Source organism: Canis aureus, chromosome 24, assembly GCF_053574225.1.
Source record: "Canis aureus isolate CA01 chromosome 24, VMU_Caureus_v.1.0, whole genome shotgun sequence".
Classification (NCBI taxonomy): Eukaryota; Metazoa; Chordata; class Mammalia; order Carnivora; family Canidae; genus Canis; species Canis aureus.
In genome coordinates, this window is record NC_135634.1 from 15,714,928 (window position 1) to 15,734,037 (window position 19,110).

At 42.8% G+C, this 19,110-nt stretch overlaps 1 protein-coding gene across 3 annotated transcripts in view; it reads left to right on the forward strand.

Moving 5' to 3' along the window:
• Nucleotides 1–1,618: 1,618 nt before the first annotated feature.
• Nucleotides 1,619–19,110, forward strand: part of MIPEP (mitochondrial intermediate peptidase) — a 171,477-nt gene continuing 153,985 nt past the window's right edge. For all 3 annotated transcript variants that reach the window (XR_013362922.1, XM_077868387.1, XM_077868386.1), the window contains exons 1-4: nucleotides 1,619–1,810; nucleotides 5,089–5,262; nucleotides 9,166–9,254; nucleotides 12,278–12,364. Coding sequence is in view for 2 of the 3 variants with exons in the window: in XM_077868387.1 (XP_077724513.1) it covers nucleotides 1,622–1,810; nucleotides 5,089–5,262; nucleotides 9,166–9,254; nucleotides 12,278–12,364 (539 nt within the window). In the remaining variant the exon portion in view is untranslated. The remainder of the gene's footprint in view (nucleotides 1,811–5,088; nucleotides 5,263–9,165; nucleotides 9,255–12,277; nucleotides 12,365–19,110) is intronic.

The following is a 19,110-nucleotide window of genomic DNA, read 5'->3' on the forward strand; positions in this document are numbered from 1 at the left end:
AGAACAAAACAAAAACTGAGGTGGAGAACAGTATTTGGAGGACAGTAGCCAGCCCTCCCTCTTGCTTACTTCCGTAGTGTATGTGTGTTATGTGTGTGGGGGGTGGTCTTCTCAGAACCCACACACCTGGCTTCTCTTCTGCAGAAGGGTCAATTCTCAAGGGGCCCATCCCATATGGGTTTGCCATTCAGCAGCACCCCGTTCACCCTGAAAGTGAGAGACCAAGAAGCCGCAGGTGCGTGGAATGAGAGCGCCAGGCAAAATGTGAGGGTCACTGTGGCAGCCTCATGTCCCCTCTGTCCCTTCTCCAACTATTGATTTTCTTCCCTCTCCACCTACAGAACCTCTCAAAAGAAACACCTTACTGTGACCAAACCCTTTCACTTAACCCGCATGCACTTCAGGGAGATAAAGGAGCAGGCGCCTTGCAAGATTCCTTCTCTGCACAGGAGGAGGCTGAAGCGGAGCAAGGCTGAGCCTCCCTCCCCGAGGAGAACCCCACCCCCACCCCACTCCAGCTGTGGCTGCTTCCCGTTCATCTGGGGGAGCCCTGGCTGGTTAGAGGCCCCAACCTTTTCCACACTCGCCATCTGAAGCCCCAAATCACAATTTCCTCTTCGCCTCCTGACCCTCAATGTTTGTTTGTTTTTTAAGATTCTATTTATTTATGAGAGGCAGAGAGAGAGAGAGAGAGAGAGAGAGAGAGAGAGAGAGAGACCTAGGCAGAGGGAGGGGAGGACTCCCTGCGAGAGGCTGATGTGGGACTCGATCCCGGGACTCTGGGGTCACGACCTGAGCTGAAGACAGACGCTCAAGCACTGAGCCACCCAGGCACCCCCTGCCCCCAAACCCTCTCACTCCCTCGTGGTTGAGTGAAGTTTGGTGCAATCCTCCCTCTGCAAATGTATATTGTCGATTATCATCACAAATTGTACAAGGCAGGGATCCCTGGGTGGCGCAGCGGTTTGGCGCCTGCCTTCAGCCAAGGGTGTGACCCTGGAGACCCCGGATCGAGTCCCACGTCGGGCTCCCTGCATGGAGCCTGCTCCTCCCTCCTCCTGTGTCTCTGCCCCTCTCTCTCTCTCTCTCTCTCTCTCTCTAAATAAAAACAAATACATCTTTAAAACAAAAAGAAAAACATGCACAAGGCGGAGCCGATGAAGGCTCACTGGCAGGTAAGTCAGCGGGCGCCGCACAACCGCACAGCGCAGGGCCCCTGCAGAGGAGGAGCGTCGCAGGCGCTCGGGTAGTTGACGGAGCCGCGGGGGCGCCCCGAGGAGCTCCCCTGCAGCCAGGCGGCCCGCCCGCTCCGGTCACGTGGGGAGCAGGCCCCCCCCCCCCCCTCCCCGGCCGTTCCTCACTCCGGGCACGCGGGGGCGCAAGACCGCGGCGCTCCCCGTCCGGGCGGCGGGGCCACGCTCTTGCCCGCTGGACGCCGACGTGCTCACGCCCCGAGGGACCGCGAGCCCCGACCGGAAGCGCCGGCGTCCGCTGGCGCCGCGTGGGCCGCTGCCTTGGAAACGCGGCGCGCGCGCTCGCGGCGGGCGCTGAGGCTCAGGGGCGGGGCCCGCGGCGGGGAGGGGGCGGCGGCGGCGGCGGCGGCGGGGGCAGCGGGGTCGGGATGCTGTGCGCGCGGAGGCTGCGAGGGCTCGGGCCCCCGGCGGCGGCTGTGTGGCGGGGGCGAGCGGGCCCGGGCGGCCTGGGGGCTGGGCGCCGGGCCCGGGAGGTCAGCACCAGCTGGTCCCCGGTGGGCGCCGCCTTCAACGTCAAGCCCCAGGGCCGCCGCCTGGACCTGTTCGGCGAGCGCCGGGTGAGCGGTGCGGGAGGGGCGCCCCGCGTGGCCGGCGGGGTCGGGCGGGTGGTTTGGTGCGGGAGGGCCCGGGCGCGCTCTCGGCGACCCTGCGGGTCAGCTGCTCCTGCGGGCCTGGGCGGCGGCGGGCGGCGGGCGGCCTTCGGGGTGCGGCCCGCGCTGCGCCCGGGACCCGTCCCCTCGGCGCCGCGGCTGCGCTCCCCGCGTGCGTTCCTCCTGTTGGAGGCGGCGCGTCCGGCGGGGAGGGGAGGGGAGGGGAGGGGAGGGGAGGGGAGGCTCCCGCCCCGCCCCGAGCGGTCCCCGCCGCCGCGCACCTGTGCCCTGGGGGGGGGGGGGGGGGCTCGCCCTGCACCTCGCGGTGGCGTCCGGGAGGCCTGTGATGACTCGGTTCTTTGATTCTCGAAATAGGGTCCTTAATGTTTTGCCAAGCTTTGGGCTCTTGTTATACAACACAGAACTGGTTTTTTTTGTTTGCTTGTTTTTTTTTTTTGTTTTTGTTTTTTAAGATTGTATTCCTGAGAGACAGGCAGAGACACAGGCAGAGGGAGAAGTAGGCTCCCTGCGGGGGACCTGATGCGGGGCCGATAACAGGACCCGCGACGGCGACCTGACCCACCCGGGCACGCAGGCGCAGAAGTGCTGAGAACAGTGATTTCCTGCCCTGCAGAGGCGTCCACGGCGTTGACCACCTTGATTGCCCCCCCCGCCCCCCCCAACCCCCCCCCCCCCGGGGAGTCACTGGCCGAATTCTTCATTCTGTCCGCACACACCCAGCGTGCTGTCTGGCATTCCCTAGGCGCTCGGTGTGGACTGAGTGGCTGGAGTAAAGGTGGCAGGAAGGCAGGCTTCAAAGGGACTTGCCTGGTGCCTGTTCTCCTTTGCATTTGTGGATTTTACCCACTTGAGGTTATTACTTTTATTTTTTGCCTTTTTAATTTCTCGCTTATTTCTAACACTGCCCCTCTTAATTGTTTTTTTTTTTTTTTTAATTTTTATTTATTTATGATAGTCATCAGAGAGCGAGAGAGAGAGAGAGAGGCAGAGACACAGGCAGAGGGAGAAGCAGGCTCCATGCACCGGGAGCCCGACGTGGGATTCGATCCCGGGTCTCCAGGATCGCGCCCTGGGCCAAAGGCAGGCGCCAAACCGCTGCGCCACCCAGGGATCCCCACTGCCCCTCTTATAAAGAGTCTTGGACATGGTCACACCATTAGAGCCTAATGATGTGTTTTCTTATTTGAGCTCTGTCATTAGCTTTGTTTTAAAAAATACTTTCGTACGGAATCGGCTCCACCAACTCCCATACGGTTAAATAACATAGTACGGTTTTGACCTAATTGCTGTGAGGAGGAGAACAACTATCTATAGGTACTGAGTAGAAGGATGAAAAGAGTAAGCTTCGTTATGGACGGATGAAATATAGCTAATTTTAGCTTTATTTTTTTCTTTTGTTTATCATGATTTTAGACACTGGTAGCAGATATGTGAATTGTTTTTGATTAAACAAGAACAACAAACACCCCCAAAGGTTTATGTAATTTTTTTGTCATTACCGTCACTAGTAGTCTGAGGTGTAGAATTCCCAAGAGCAGTATAGATAGGCATGTGTGCTGGGAAATGAAAAACAGCCTGTACTTGAATCAAATTAAATCAGTGGAAAGAATCTAATTTATTTTTGGTCCCGATTCTGCTCTGCCTGCAGTGTCTTTATTTTCTTCAACTTCTTAATCATTTTGGCAAGAGTTTAATTTCAGGCATCCCTTCTTGCAGAAACGGTGGGCTTTCTGAGTCCTGAAAATTGTACCTCTTGCTAATTTAGAAAATCAACATGTTAGTCATCTCCAAAGTTAATCTACGGGATTAAGCACTGGACCCTTTAATTTGTTTCATTCATGAGTTTCTCCATGTGGTAGGCACTATGCTGGGCAGCTAGTTTAAATGATGAACAGGATTCCTACCTCTAGGATCTTGCCTTCTCAGGAGAGAAGACTTTCAAACAGATAAATTGCAATACAGAAGTATGGAGAAAGTGTGGGATTTAGAGATGTGTGAAGCAAGCTCAAGTTCTTTCTTTCCCACTATTAATGACCTCAAACATGTTTTTGTTTTTTTAACTGTTTCCTCATCCGTAAAAGGAGGATGGTGTTTCCTGCACTAGGGTTATGTGATTTATTTATTTATTTATTTTTTTAATAAAGATTTTATTTTTTTTTAATTTTTATTTACTTATGATAGGCACACAGTGAGAGAGAGAGAGGCAGAGACACAGGCAGAGGGAGAAGCAGGCTCCATGCACCAGGAGCCCGACGTGGGATTCGATCCTGGGTCTCCAGGATCGCGCCCTGGGCCAAAGGCAGGCGCCAAACCGCTACGCCACCCAGGGATCCCGGTTATGTGATTTAAATGAGAGGACCTAAAAAAAGCACATAGTTCATTTCTTGCATGCAGTAAATGCATAGTAAATGCTTTGTGTTTTTTACCTGCCTTCCTGAGGGTTAGTGATTTTTGTGTTTATCAATATATTAAAATATTTTTGGAAACATATAAAGTTTGCTGCTTTCCACCTAAGAGTTGGTTTTAACATGTTTATGAAATTTTTCGGAAATATCTGTGTGCTCAACAATCAGCTCATCCTCCCTATCTTAAGTTGTGGAATACTTGGTACTGTGAACTGGACCTGGCTGGACGGCCAGCAGTATCCCTAAAAGACATTACATATACTTTCTAACCTGGTACCTGTATCCATGCTGTGAGATATGTATTGTCATCTTCATTGTGCCTGATGGGAAAATTAAGCCCAGGAAGAGAGAGAACTTGGCCAACCAAGATCACACAGCTCTTGGTGATTATAGCTACCATCTATGAAATGCTTTCTGTGTGCCCCACACTGTTAAAATGTTTTTCAAACATGCATCATCTCATTTAATCATTTTAACCACTTGATGAGGTAGGTTCTATAATAGTGGCTAAGCTGGATTTTGAACCTATACCATTCTATTTTATTTTATTTTATTTATTTATTTGTTTATTTATTTATTTTTTATACCATTCTGTTTTTGTTTTTTATGAAATAATTAAAAAGGAAAGACCAATTCCGTCCTTAAAATATTTGTAGTCTAATTTATGTGGAACAATGTGGGGAATGTGAACGTGGTGTCTGTGATCACAGGTATTACATGATATACCAATGAAAACCAAGATTTCCTTTATGAAAAGAGGACTTAATATGAAAAAATCCTATTCTTCATTACAAATTGGAAATGTTCTCTGGATTGCAGGGTCTTTTTGGAGTTCCTGAGCTCAGTGCCCCAGAAGGATTTCGGATTGCACAAGAAAATGCCCTGAGAAAGGCAGACTTGCTGGTGGAGCGCGTGTGTTCCATGCCGCCTGGGCCCCAGACCGTGCTCATTTTCGACGAGCTCTCCGATTCCTTGTGCAGAGTGGCTGACTTGGTAAGATGCTTGGTGTAAGCCTTGAAGCTACTTCTCTGTCAAGCTGTTAAAATTTAAGTTAAGTTTATTAGGTTTACTGTTACAGACTATAGAGCTCAGAGCATCTGGTGCTCGCTTTGGCATATATACTAACAACATGTGACCTATTTGAGAGCTGTTGAGTGTATAATTTGTTATAGTGGGAGTAAGTCATTAGGTATGGGAAAAATGTATAGGAAAAGGTGGTATGTAAAATCTGTACTTTAATATGTATAGTTAAAAAAATACATATGTGATATATAATAAAAGAATGACTACTCACTCATTTGGCAAAGAGTCTTCATTTGACAAAGATTCTTCATTCATGAAAACTTCTACCAGAATTTTAATATGACATTTACCTGTTTGTACATTTATAATAAATATTAAGAAAAGCCACTGTTTATAAACCTTTTCAGGAATGTCTTTTTCCAATGAAAACTGTTTGGATATGAACCTGTATTATAGACTTTCTTTTTTCACATTTTGAAACTGGAGTAGACAACGTACATAGGGTCTCTTCATCAAGAAGCCCATTGTCGACGTAGAAGGCACGATTTTTTTAGCTGCCCAAAAGAGCCACCTTTGCTTTAGTCATGTCAGTGAAGGAAATTTTAGTTGTGCACATAATCCAAAATTGTGGACCCTCTTGATCTTGTCTACTTGGTATGGGACTGTATATCTTCACACTCATTCAATATTGAGTCCCCACCATGTGCCAAGCACTCTTCTAGGCATTGGGAATGCAGTCATGACAGGTGCAATCTCTGACCTCATGGAGTTTATATTCTTTTTTTTTTTTTTAAGATTATTTATTTATTCATAGAGACAGAGAGAGAGAGAGAGGCAGAGACACAGGTAGAGGGAGAAGCAGGCATCATACAGAGAGCCTGACGTGGGACTCGATCCAGGGTCTCTAGGATCATGCCCTGAGCTGCAGGCGGCGCTAAACCGCTGCGCCACCGGGGCTGCCCAGAGTTTATATTCTGATGTTAAATTTTTTTTTATTGTTTTAGATCTTATGAGGCACTAGATTCTAACTAAATTAACCTTCTCAGTATATCTCCCATTTTCAGATGAGGAAAGAAAGGCTGTAAGAGGTTAAGTGATATACCTAGCCAGTAAATGGTGGAACTGAGCTCAGAGTCCAGGCATTTTGGCTGAAGAATTCATGTCCTCACCTGCTGTTCTGTACCTTTTACAGGCTGGCTGGCTGCTTAGGTCAGATGAATAGGCCATCTGTACCTGGAGAGGTTAGAAAGTCAGCATCCCCATCTTTTCAAAAAGTATTTATTTATTTTTAAAATGATCATACTGTATAATTGACTCCTTTTGGGGGATGATACAGTTCTATGAATTTTAACTCATGTATTCATGTGGCCACCACCACAATTAAGGTACAGAACTATTCCATTGCCCCAGAAAAGCCCCTGTATAGTCAGACCCAGCTCTCCCTTCTTAGCTCTGGCAACTACCCATCTGTTCTCCATCCCTATAGTTTGTCTCTTCTAAAACATCAGGTAAACAGAATCATTTGCCCTTTGGGAATGACTTCTTTCGCCTAGCATAACACCTCCCCATCTTTTTTTTTCCCCCCGTTTGGAACATTCTTCCCCTCCTATACACCTGAATTGAGCAGTAATACCTTTTAGATGGTCATACTGTCACTGTGAGTGCCCCCATTTTAAGGAAATTTATTTTTTTAAGATTTTATTTATTTATTTGAGACAGAGCATGAGAGAGCACGAATGAGTGGGAGGTATGGGCAGAGGGAGAGGAAGAGGAAGAAGCGGGCTTTCTGCTCAGTGGGGCTCCATCCCAGAACCCTTGAGATATGACCTGAGCTGAAGGCAGATGCTTAACTGACTGAGCCCCCCAAGCAACCCCCACCCTATTTTAAGGAAACTGATAATGTTTTAAAGGGTTTTTCCCAAGAGTGAAGTGAGGTGTGTTGCAGACTCCTTTTCGTCACTTCTTGGTTTTATAGGATCTTAGTTTTGTTCTGAAGTGTGCAGGTACCGAACACTGAACGATTGAGGACACGGGACATGCACTGCCCGAGGATGCCTCATACCTTTGCTTAATTGTGTCACTGAAATCTGAAAAGGAAAATATTTGTCAGGGAGTTTCACTTACGTGCAGTCAATTATTGACTTTGTTGGTGGTTTATTTGTTGTCTTAGCCTCCATTTTAATTAAGTGGTGTTCTAGGATTTTTTTTTTTCCTTACATTTTTGCTTTTTGCTCCTCTCTAAAGAGATTTTAACTCTCTGCCCCATAGCTTGTCCTATTTTGGAAGTTTTTTGTATTTATGAGGTATAGTAAAATCTCATTTAAAAAGTTCTAAATGTGATTTCTATGTGGAAATCTTTGGGTAAAAAAATTCAAAGAACCGTTTTCCTTCTGAATTTTTAAGACTTTACCTGCCAGTAAGATCAATACTGTAATAAGGCAAGGGCTTCATAAACTGTTATTTCCCACCAAATGATCATTTGGTTTTGCTTTCTTTTTCTTTTTTTAATACAATTGCTATTACTATTTCTAAAGAATTTTTTGAAAAGATTTTATTCATTCATTTGAGAGAGAGACAGAGCAGGGGTGCTCAGTGGGGGGAGGGGCAGAGGGAGAGAGAGAAGCAGAACTCACGTGGGGTTCTTTTTTTTTAATATATTTTTTTTATTTATTCACGAGAGACACAGAGAGAGAGAGATAGAGAGAGGCAGAGACACAGGCAGAGGGAGAAGCAGGCTCCATGCAGGGAGCCTCATGTGGGGCTCGATCCCGGGACTCCAGAATCATGTCCTGGGTCGGAGGCAGGCGCTAAACCGCTGAGCCACCCAGGGATCCCCTCTCACGTGGGGTTCTATCCGAGGATCCCGACATTATAACCTGAGCTGAAGGCAGACCCTTCACCGACTAAACCACCCAGGTGCCCCACAAATGAACTTTAAAATATATGCCAGCATTTTGAAATAAATATTGATTGTAAATTCTGCAACATGTAGATTAGTAATTTATACAAATTGTAAATTTTACATGGCTCATTTTTCAAGTACTAATGTCATTGTTATATCAAATGTATAAAACTGTGGATTTAAATGTTTTTATATTAAAAAATATTTAATAATAAAATTAGGAAATTTTACCTTGTGGTGATTTTATTTCATATTATAGTCACACATGTTTTCTTGAAGACTGAAGAATGTGTAGTTCCCTTGCATTTTTCTTTTGCAGTATGCTACAATTAACATGAAAACTAAAATCTGGCTTTACATAATTTCATTAAAAGAGTAAAAATAATTCTAGCTCAGCGTAATGCTTAAGTCAGGATAGTAGCCACTGCACCACTATTAGTTGTGAGTCATTTAAGCTGAGACTGGGAATTCATATTTATTAAAAGGCCTATAAAGAGAGAATGTGCCTTTGTTTTCTGTACAAAGGCTAGAGTGTAGTTAAATCAGTCTTGAAACTATGCTGTCAGTTGAAAAAAAGCCTCTATAGTTGTTCTCTGGAGCCAGGTTAACACGTGAGGACCATATTGCCAACAGTTTTAGAATATTTGAAATAAGATTCTGCCTTTTTGGACTGTAGAATTAGGAAGAATTCACTTGGTGTTTATTTTTGAAGGAGAAAGACTTCTAAAATAAAGTTAGTGCAAGTATTTTCTTTGGAATGAAACCCACTCGATTCTAAGGAATAACAGAATTAATAAATGTTCAGAAAGTAGCTGCTTTGCCCTTCTAGTTTAGGAAAATTTCAGTAATGGAAATGCCTATGTCAAGCCAAATGGCACACTTGAAAGCACAGGTTTTCATTTTTACCCTCAGATCTTGGAAGAAAGCTTTCCATCAAATTCCCTCTTGGTTTTGTCTTTCTTCTTTATTAGGCCGATTTTGTGAAAATTGCTCACCCTGAGCCCGCATTCAGAGAGGCGGCGGAAGAAGCTTGTAGAAGTATTGGCACCATGGTAGAAAAGTATGTTCTGTTCCCTTTCATTACGATCTTGGGTGATGTGGTTTTGTTGATTTTTGCTTTAGGAAATTTGTCTCTAGGGCTCCTCCCTGCAGGTTAGGGGATGGTGTGCTACCCTGCACAGTGCCCAGGGTGCTGGGGAAGAGGGGGGGCCCTGGGGCAGGCCACTGTGGTCTCCTTGGCACCAGCACTGTGACTGGCTATTCATCAGCTTATTTATCTGTTCTTTTCCTTGTCTGCGAGTGAAGTAATAATGTGATTTGCCTCTTAGATGTACTGTGAGGAAAATGAGATAATAAAGTGCTTCTGGTGGTATCAGGCACGTAGCAAACATCCACTCTCATTATTATTTACATTAAGTAAGAGTTTTTTATTTTTTTTATTTATTTATTTATTTATTTATGTATTTATGTATTTATTTATTTATTTAAGTAAGAGTTTTTTAGTATCTCACTGGCAAGTTGGAATTTCATGATTATCCTGTAATGAAACTGCTATTGCATTGATGGCTGTGGGCTCTAGGCAAGATGCCAACACTGTCTCTGCAAAGTAGCCTTGTGGTCCCTTGAATCTGGGGTGGGGAGGTTGTCTAGGGAGATCATAAAACTGTCTGGGAGTGCTGAGGCAGGCTGGGGCTTTGATGAAATGAGTTATTTTCAAGCAATCTTGGGGTTGATTTAAATATTTTAAGCCTTTACGAAGAGCTTGAAAGTGCTTGTGAAAATGACTTTGAGGTGGACAGTGCCATATTCAAAGGCACTTAAGTGCATGAGGCCATGCCAGACACTGTCGAAAGCGAGTGAGCATGGCAGGGGCTCGCTGGGCATGAACATACCACTGGAAAACATTGGAGGGCTTTTTCACAAGCCAGAAGTTGGAGGAGGTGTGTGGTGACAGAGTGCAGTGGCTTCTCTGGTTTTGACCTGACGCTTCAGGAGGTGCTACTGCTGCTTCACCCCCACTGAGCATCATTTGCTCTCTTTGTGACAATACATGTAAGTTCTCTTAGAGCCATTGAAAATCTACTTGTTGACTGAGATAAAACGGGTCCCTGCACACTCCAGACACTGGGCGTGAGGAAGGGACTGCAATTGTGGCCTCCTTGGGAGGGACAGCACTGCCCAGGGAAGAGCCCCAAGAAATGAGTATGAGCTGCTGGGGTGCCTGCCTGAGGCACCTTGAACACTGTATCGGGCCTGAGCTGAGATACAGCTCTGGTCTGATGAATGTGGGTTCTTAATTTTGCAGCAGGACAACAAGGAGACCATAATTGGTAGCAAATGGTTGTCAAAAGAGTATCTGTGCAAGGTCTTCACTTCATCCTGGAGAGTGTTTCAGTTCTCTCCTTCTTTGCCACACTCCACCGGCTGCCCTGAGGCCCGTCAAGGGCCTGCAAGTGGGTCAGGACACAGAACTAATGGCCTTCACCCGTGCTTTGCTCTTGGTTCTCCCTGAGCACCAGGACTCCTTTTCCTCTTGAGTCTAACTGAATCATGCCTTAACTACTGGAGTTGATCTTTGAGAAATAGGATGATTTCAGGTGTGGTTCTCCCTGAGCACCAGGACTCCTTTTCCTCTTGAGTCTAACTGAATCATGCCTTAACTACTGGAGTTGATCTTTGAGAAATAGGATGGTTTCAGGTGTGTGTGTAGAATTGATTTGTTCCCCAGTAGTGGAAATAAAAGCCTAAGGTTAGGTGTGTTTGTTTAGAGTTGATGCCAGCCATAGACTAAAATAGAGACTTTATCTCAGGATCTTATGACATAAAACATAATGCGGGAGATGTGCTGAAACTTCTGAAGAGGATACAGCACAGGCCGTGTCTGAATGCCTGTCCTTTTGAAATGTATGTAGTAGCTTGTTGAATGAGCCATCTTGGAGGTGGTGGGGGCCCACATTGATTTTCTTCCAGTTTCCTGGGATTGCTGCCTGGGCGCAGGAGAGGTGGTGTGCCTGCCCTTCCTGTTGAACATTTTCCCACTGGTGGTGACTGCCTCAGTTCCCTTGGTCTTTGGGGTGGTCCACGAGAGCCATAGCAACAGAAACTCTTCAATTTCTACAGAGCTGCAGGTTTTTGACTCATTAGGGAACTTGGCCATCCTTGAGTTCCTGAGTCAGAATGGGCAGACAGTTCTTACAGCCTCCCTTCCCTGGGGATCTACTGGGCAGGGATCACATTATGTCTGAAACCAAGTCACTGTTTAGTTCCGAGAGTGGCAGGGCTTTCTGGCATCCAGGAAAGAAGAAAGAACTCAGGACCTGGTAGTGGGACTGTGGCTTGGGTTGAGGGCAGTACTCAATTGGGGGGCTGAGAGCAGGCTGGCAAGGCCACCTAATCATAACTACTATTTCTTCATTCATGGGGGGAGCATCTCATTTAACCCTCAGGGTGACCTGCAGTCTAACAAGCTGGAGGAGTTCAAATCCTTGCCCGAGGTCACCAAGTAGTAGTAGGGCTGGTGTTGTAACTCTAGTGTGTGGCCCTGAAGCCTGCGTCCTTGAGCTTTCCTCACTGTGTGGCCATGTGAGCCTGCCACTGTGGCCCAGGTGGGCAAAGTCACCCATGTTCTAGGCTCTTCACTTTGGAACTGCACGATCTTTGTGTTCATGCTTCCTCCCATCTTCATTCCCTTTATATTAAACAAATAAATGGCCATCAGCATGTTGCTCTGAATGAATTCTCAGTGGCAGTAGGCTCAGATCACTCAGCTCACCAGCTACTACTTTCCTCGCCCTCCCCTCTCTCCTGTCTGCTTTTCTGGTTCCAGCTGTTGACCGTGGCTTTAAATTTATCCTTTTACCTTTCACAACACTTAGTACCCTGACACTTTGCTTGAGGGACTGCCTGTTTCTGTACTAACTGTGGTTTGTACTATTTCTATACTAAATAAAGAAACAAAACAAAACCCCAAACCTTTGGCCTGTGGGCATGTGTATGCTAGGATGTGACACCATTCTCTTAATGTAAAGTTAAATAGAAGATACTAGAAGATTGTTTAATTTTTTTCATTTGTAATTTTTCTAGGTTGAACACAAATGTGGAATTATATCAGAGTTTGCAAAAATTGCTAGCTGATAAAAAACTTGTGGAGTCCCTCGATCCAGAAACCAGGTACTTATTCCTTTGCATTAATTATGTTTGTGACTATTGAGGCAGATTGGAAGGACAACTAGTGTCACTGTACTCACAGCCCCCTCTGTCTGCAGTATTGCTCCCAGGTGACTATATGACTCTGGCACTTTCTTTAGGACTTCACTCAAATGGTGTCTCCTCCTACTCTGCTTGTGTTTTCTTCTCAGTCCTTATTTCCAGCATTATATGTTTGCTAATTTGATTACATCTCTCTTCCTCTTGGAGGGCAGGCATTGGGTCTATTTTGTTCAGGGCTGCATCCCAGCACCTGCAGCAGTTCCTGGCCTGTAGTAGGGGCTTCACAATGGAATGACTTCCTATTAGTGTTGGCAATCACACTTAGCTTCATGTTTGAAGTTCTGTAATTGATACCACCAGAAGATAGAAGCAATTTGATTTTATTGACTGGTTGGATGTCATGATCCTTGAAATGGTTTCCTTTGGTTCATTCAATTGCATTTATTATGATCTGAATTGAAAAAGCTGAATTTCTAAGTCAGTGCATAAAAATATTTCATGTAGGATTTTGGATACCATGTTTCTTTGCTCAAGCTTATTTATTTATAATGATTTTATAAGTTTGTCACTAACCCACCTACATATTACCTGTCTTGTAGCACAGAGGTTAATATTTTTTCTTACCTGTTTGTATTTGCTCATCTACTTTGTATTTTATGGGACACTTACTGGGACACTTACTTCTTTTCATTCCTCAATCTCCCTCTTGCTTCCTTCTCCCCTTTCTATCTCCGTTATGTGGCTTATGACTCCCACGTGAAGCCCTGTTCTGCAGGGATCCCCTGTTCTGCAGGGATCAGTTGATATGGGATCTCACTGTTAATCTGATACACAAGCACCATGCCATAGAAATCATACAATGAGGCTGTCTTTGGGGGATTATTTTCACCTGACTTCTAGTATGCAGGTATAGGTTTGATCTTAGTTCACTACATTGATCCTGAACCTCAGGATACTAGGAAAGCTGGTTATACCGTCAGAATAGTTTGTCTTTATCATACTTCTAGGCTTGAGCTTAACACTGTCTTTGTTAACAAAACAAGTCAAAGTTGAATGCCTGCTCATTGTGCTGGATTTATACTCAATTGGTATGGACATTGAGTAGAGATAGCAGGTTATTCATAACCTCACTTTGCTAATGATCAACTTTTCTATATTTAACATAGAGAAAGTATAGTGGACTGGAAGACTATTTAGGTGCAAAGAACTTGTTCTAACAGAATATATCCTCATTTCTAGATGTTACTAAAAACACCAACAGGATCTTTAAAGTGACAAAATGATGACTCCCTTGGAAAAAATGAGCAAGGGAGAGGATCAGTATTCTAGAAAGGAGACTTGGAAGTAGAGAAAAGCAAGAATTTAAAGTAATAATTATTGAAATATCATGACACTTGTGCATCATCGAGTGTTGGCTAGCACTCAGAGAGGACCTTGTGTGCAGTAAGGTATGAGACAAGAATTATAAATTGTACATATAAGCCAGAGAATTAAAGATTTAATAAATTATCTTGTCATAACAAGTTGCTGTATAAAAGAAATGATTTAAATTGAGTAGTAGATCATCATCTTATTCTTTGATACATTCCTTGAAATACTAGTTCTATGAGCTATTCAAAAGTATTCCCAGAAGGGTTCCATTAGTTAAGTTTGGAAATCTGACACATTTATGTATGGTCTCCTCTTGAAGAGTTTTAGTTTATTAGAGTCTGTGAGAAGCCCAACCATAAAGAAACCTGTTTTACTTGGGTTTTTCCAAAACCATTAAGAGCTTTCTTATATGCAAGGAACATAAACTCATCATCTTCAGAAAATATAATGGAGGGAAAACCCCAGTCACAAGAGCAACAGAAGCTGTAATATACCTTGAAATAAACTCAGGAATGCAAAGCATGCAGAACCTCAACACCCACACATAAGTTTAAATATGGGAGACAATTAAGTGGAGAAACTTACATTGTCTTAGATAAGAAGAAAGCTCAGTGATGTTTTCTACTAGGTCCATAAGTTCAGTGAAATACAATCTATAAAGAACATATTTCTGTTGTTACTTTAAATGATTTTGAAGTCATAGACAATAAATGTGGCTGAAAAGACAGGAAAAAAACTGGTGAGAAAAGTACTAAAAAGGGATTTGTACCAGATAGTAAGACATATTATAAAAATGCTATATTTAAAAGTCTTGTACTTAAACCAGCGTAGTCCATTAGATCAATGGAAGAAGAGAGAAATTCAGTCACGAATATATATAAGACTCTATTTAGTATATGATAAAAGTGTCATTTAGTATCAGGGTTTTCAGTAGATGATGTTAGGCCAGATTCCCTGCTATTCGGAGAAAATAGTAGATTACTTAAAGCTATAAATCTTTTTAAAAAAGGAAATCATAAAAGTATTGAAAATCTTGGAATATGGGAAGTCTGTCTTCTCATGATAACAAAGTCAGACCACAAAAGATTGATTTGATTATCTGAAAACTGCAAACTTTGATACAGCGAAACTTTTCCACATTCACAGTCAGAATACAGAATACAGAATACTGGGACAAATGTTACTTACACAATAAAGGGTTAATATCTTTACTGTGTTAAGAGTCCTTACAGATTACTAAAAATCAACAAATGTGTATTTCCTTTTAGAAAATTAGATAAAGGATTTTTTTTTTTTTGGTGAAACTCTCCTTTCACAAAATAAGGAATAGAAACAGATGGGCAAGAAATCTGGAACAGGGCAGCCTGGGTGGCTCAGCAGTTTAGTGCCGCCTTCAGCTCAGGGCCTGATCCTGGAGTCCTGGGATCGAGTTCCACATCCGGCTCCCTGTGTGGAGCCTGCTTCTCCCTCTGCCTGTGTCTTTGCCTCTCCCTCTCCCTCTCTCTCTCCCTCTTTCCCTCTCTCCCCCTCTCTCTCATGAATAAATAAATAAAATATTAAAAAAAAAAGAAACCTGGAACAGTGTAATAAGTGTGATACATGTAATCAATGTGAAGCAGTGGCTGCACATGTGGCCTGTACTATTAGACTACTTTGGTTGGATATTAGCTCCTTGGCTCTCCAGGTCTTGTTTTCTCCTCTGTAAGAAAAGAGTTAAAAAGTACTTCATAGGATTTTTATGAAGTTTAAATGAAATAATGAAAGTAAAATGCTTTGACAGTGACTGGCACATAGTAGTCATTCAAAGAACTGGACCCTGCCATCCTTAAAGAACAAAGAACCCATCACTTAACCAAGTTGAAACAGAGCAAGGGTAGTTTGAATGGCTTAGGATAATGGGTCCTGTCTAGTTAAGTGCAAATTGGTAAATATTAATGGAGGACACCTTTTTGATCAGTTTCGTTTCTTGGAATGTGTTCTCAGGAAACAAGAATAAAGAGATGTATGTAACAGGGACTTTTATCATAGCATGAATTACAGGAATGGGAAAAATGAAAATATTTTTAGTCCATATGACCAAATATTACAAACATTAAAAGCCATGTTTCTGAAGAGTATTTAAAGAGATAGGGGTGCCTGGGTGGCTCAGTCATTTGGGCGTCTGTCTTCGCTTTGGGTCATGATCCCAGGGTCCTCGGATGGTGCCCGCATTGGGCTTTCCCTGCTCAACGGGGAGTCTGCTTCTCCCTCTCCCCTGCTGACCTTCCCTCCAACTTGTGCTCTTGTTCACTCTCTTAAATAAATAAATTGAAAAAAATTTTTAAAAAGAAATGTTCAATGTTTGTGGTTTAATTTTAAGAGAAAAAGCAAGATAAAAGTCTGTTACTTGGCTCCCAGTTATTTTAAATAAGTAGTATAACATACTCAAGTAGATTGGATGGAAGCCAAGGGAGGGTCTTTATTGTTGATGTTAGCCACAACTACATTGCCACTGAGACTGTGTCTTTATGAGACTGCAGATGCTGTCTCTGCTTCTCAGGATGCGGTCCTGTTGCGTGTCCCCCACCAGTCCACCTGGCCCTCCTCCATCAAGTGGAGTTGGTGTGTGAGGGAATTAAGTGCCTCTTACGTCCATTCAGAAACTTTGCAAACATTTTTCAAGTATCTACTATGTGCTGGGCACTGTGCTAACTTCTCTAACTTTATGTTATTTAATTTCACATGTTCTGCATAGCCTTAAAAAATAGATTGGAGGGAAATATAAGAATTTTAATGGTGGTTATCTTTGGTGAGATTAGTGATTTTCCTTTTTCCCTACATTTCTACACAAAGCTGTTATACAATGAACTTATATAATATGATAAACTTACTTTATACATTCCCATCCCCATTTATCAATGCCTGTTGTTTTTTTTCCCCTCTTAATAAATCAAACAAAATACTGTTGCTAGAAGAGACAGAGTGGAATGTGTTTTAGGTTGACTGTTCAGGATGGGAGATCACTGTGAGGTAGAGATAATGGGGATATTTTAGGGGCTTTGCATTATTTAAGAAAGAAGGTAAGTGACTAAATTATTAATGTGGTCTATTGAATTTTCAGAAATTCAGAAGAACTTTAATTCTGTCCATTCAAGGTATACTGGCACAATAATCAAGAAGATAAATATACCCTTTATGAAAAGTCTGAGAAAGCCAGGAGAGTAGATCAAATATTTGGATAACTTAATTCCAGAAAACTAGTAGTTTAAAAAAATTATTGACAGAAAGAGGTGTTAAATTTGAAATTGGTTCCAAGCATGTAGCAGGATTAAAGAGAAAGAAAATGATTCTCATTAGCCAAGAAACTCAGCTTCCGGCATAGCATCAAAGAATTTAATATTCTAAGTAGCTGCTACTAGTTGGAAGAAAAACTGAAAATCTCATGCAGTAGAGCCTTTGAAAAATTGTCTAAGTGCACACTGTTTTATGTTTTTAATTATTGGAATTTGGATGGAGTTGAAATAAGTAATTATCGTGGTGGTGTTCTCAGGTTTGTACTCTATGAATAAAGGAATAAGCTCCTACATGTAAAGCTAGTCATAATTATTTTTATGTTCTGCAGTACATATGTTGACTTTTTAAAACATTGGTTGAAGTTATTCTTTGTTCCCTCTTTGCTTATTATACTTAAACTCCTTATAAAGCATTTACAACCCAAGTATTACAATTCATGACTTTCTTTTTTTTTTTTCATGACTATCATACGGCTCCAATACAACCTTTTTAAAACATTCTATGTTCTCCCTATGTTTTTTTAAAATTAAGTTTGGTAAGTGGAAATCATAAATGCTATTGGAGTCCATAGCAGAGGCCCCTAATTTGGCTAGTAGTGAAGGACAGCCTTCAGAGACCTCGCAGTGGAGGACAGGTGTTTCATGAGGTGCCAGGTTGATCACGCCAAGGGATTCTGACCTTGAGAAAGGTCATCTGTAGGGGTGGAGGACTGGAGGAAGGTGATGCAGTAGGGCTAGCTACAGTATATCAGGGGAAGGAGGACCGCTGCCTGAACTAGGACAGTGGTATTAGGAAGGAGAGAAGAGGTTATTTTATTTTATTTTATTTTATTATTTTTTTTTACAGAAAATAACATTTTTATTGTGGGTGGCTAAAATGCCCAGAAGAAATGTCATAACTTTAAATAATTAGTAATAGGAAAGAAAAATATGTGAGGAGCATTCAACTAAAGTTAATTGAAAATAAAAGTAATACTTTCCTTCAATTTTTCTGTGAACTTTAAAGCACTTCTGAATTTTAAAAGAGAAAAGACAAAAAGAAGAAAAATGCAAATAAGCATTAGGAAACAGACAAATGATAAATAAACCCAAGTGTTGACTCTTTGGAAAAATGAGTAAAATGAAGAAGTCGGTAGATAATATAATTTAAAAGTTGTTGAAAGTTACAAATCCAAAATTTGAGATAAGATTACAGATATAACAGGGAAAGTTAAAAATATTATAGAAGGAATTATGTTAACCCTAGTCTGTGGAAATAAATTTGAAAACTTCATAAGAACAGATAATTTTCTAAATAACAAGGTACATATGCAGAACTATTTTGATAAATTTTTTTTTGCATGAAAGGACAGTGATGAGTATGTGTTTCTGAAGAGTTTCCTCTGTGGGTCTCAAATGCATTCTATAGTATTCAGATTAAATCGGTGAAAATGCATATAGATAATATATGGCAATGTGTCTATATTGGTCTAGGTAGACACACTGCCACTTATCAGCAGGTGAGAGAAGTCGGTATGGAAGCTACTCAGACACAAACACTGTACCAGGCACTGAAGAGTCAGTCATTAGATGGCAGAAACCAAGACCCCATTCTCCAGAGGGGCTCACAGCATAGTGTTGGAGGAGAAGCATCCATTACACACACAGACATACACACACACACACACACACACACACACAAAGAGAACTGCATTGCACTGTAGGGAATTAGAAGTACAGGGCTCTAAGAACATTTTATAACGGGCCTTCTCATTAGGAAGGTGGTCTAGCCAAAACATCTAAGCAGGGTTTTCTTGAGAGGACTTACTGTCCCTGAAGCACCACCTGCATGGAGGGGATGGCATGACTGGAAGGCCCTTGACAGGAAAGAAAGTCTATTTATTAAAGAATGAAAAGGTGTCTGGAGGGCCTGATGCCCAGGAGGGGTTAATTTGGTTGATTGCCCTATTTCTTTCTAATCCTTTTCCCCCTCACCACCAAATAAATAGCTACCATTTACTGTGTAATTTTCATATCGCTAAGAAAGTGATGTGTGATTACTTCTTTCTTACAGGTTAGTAATAC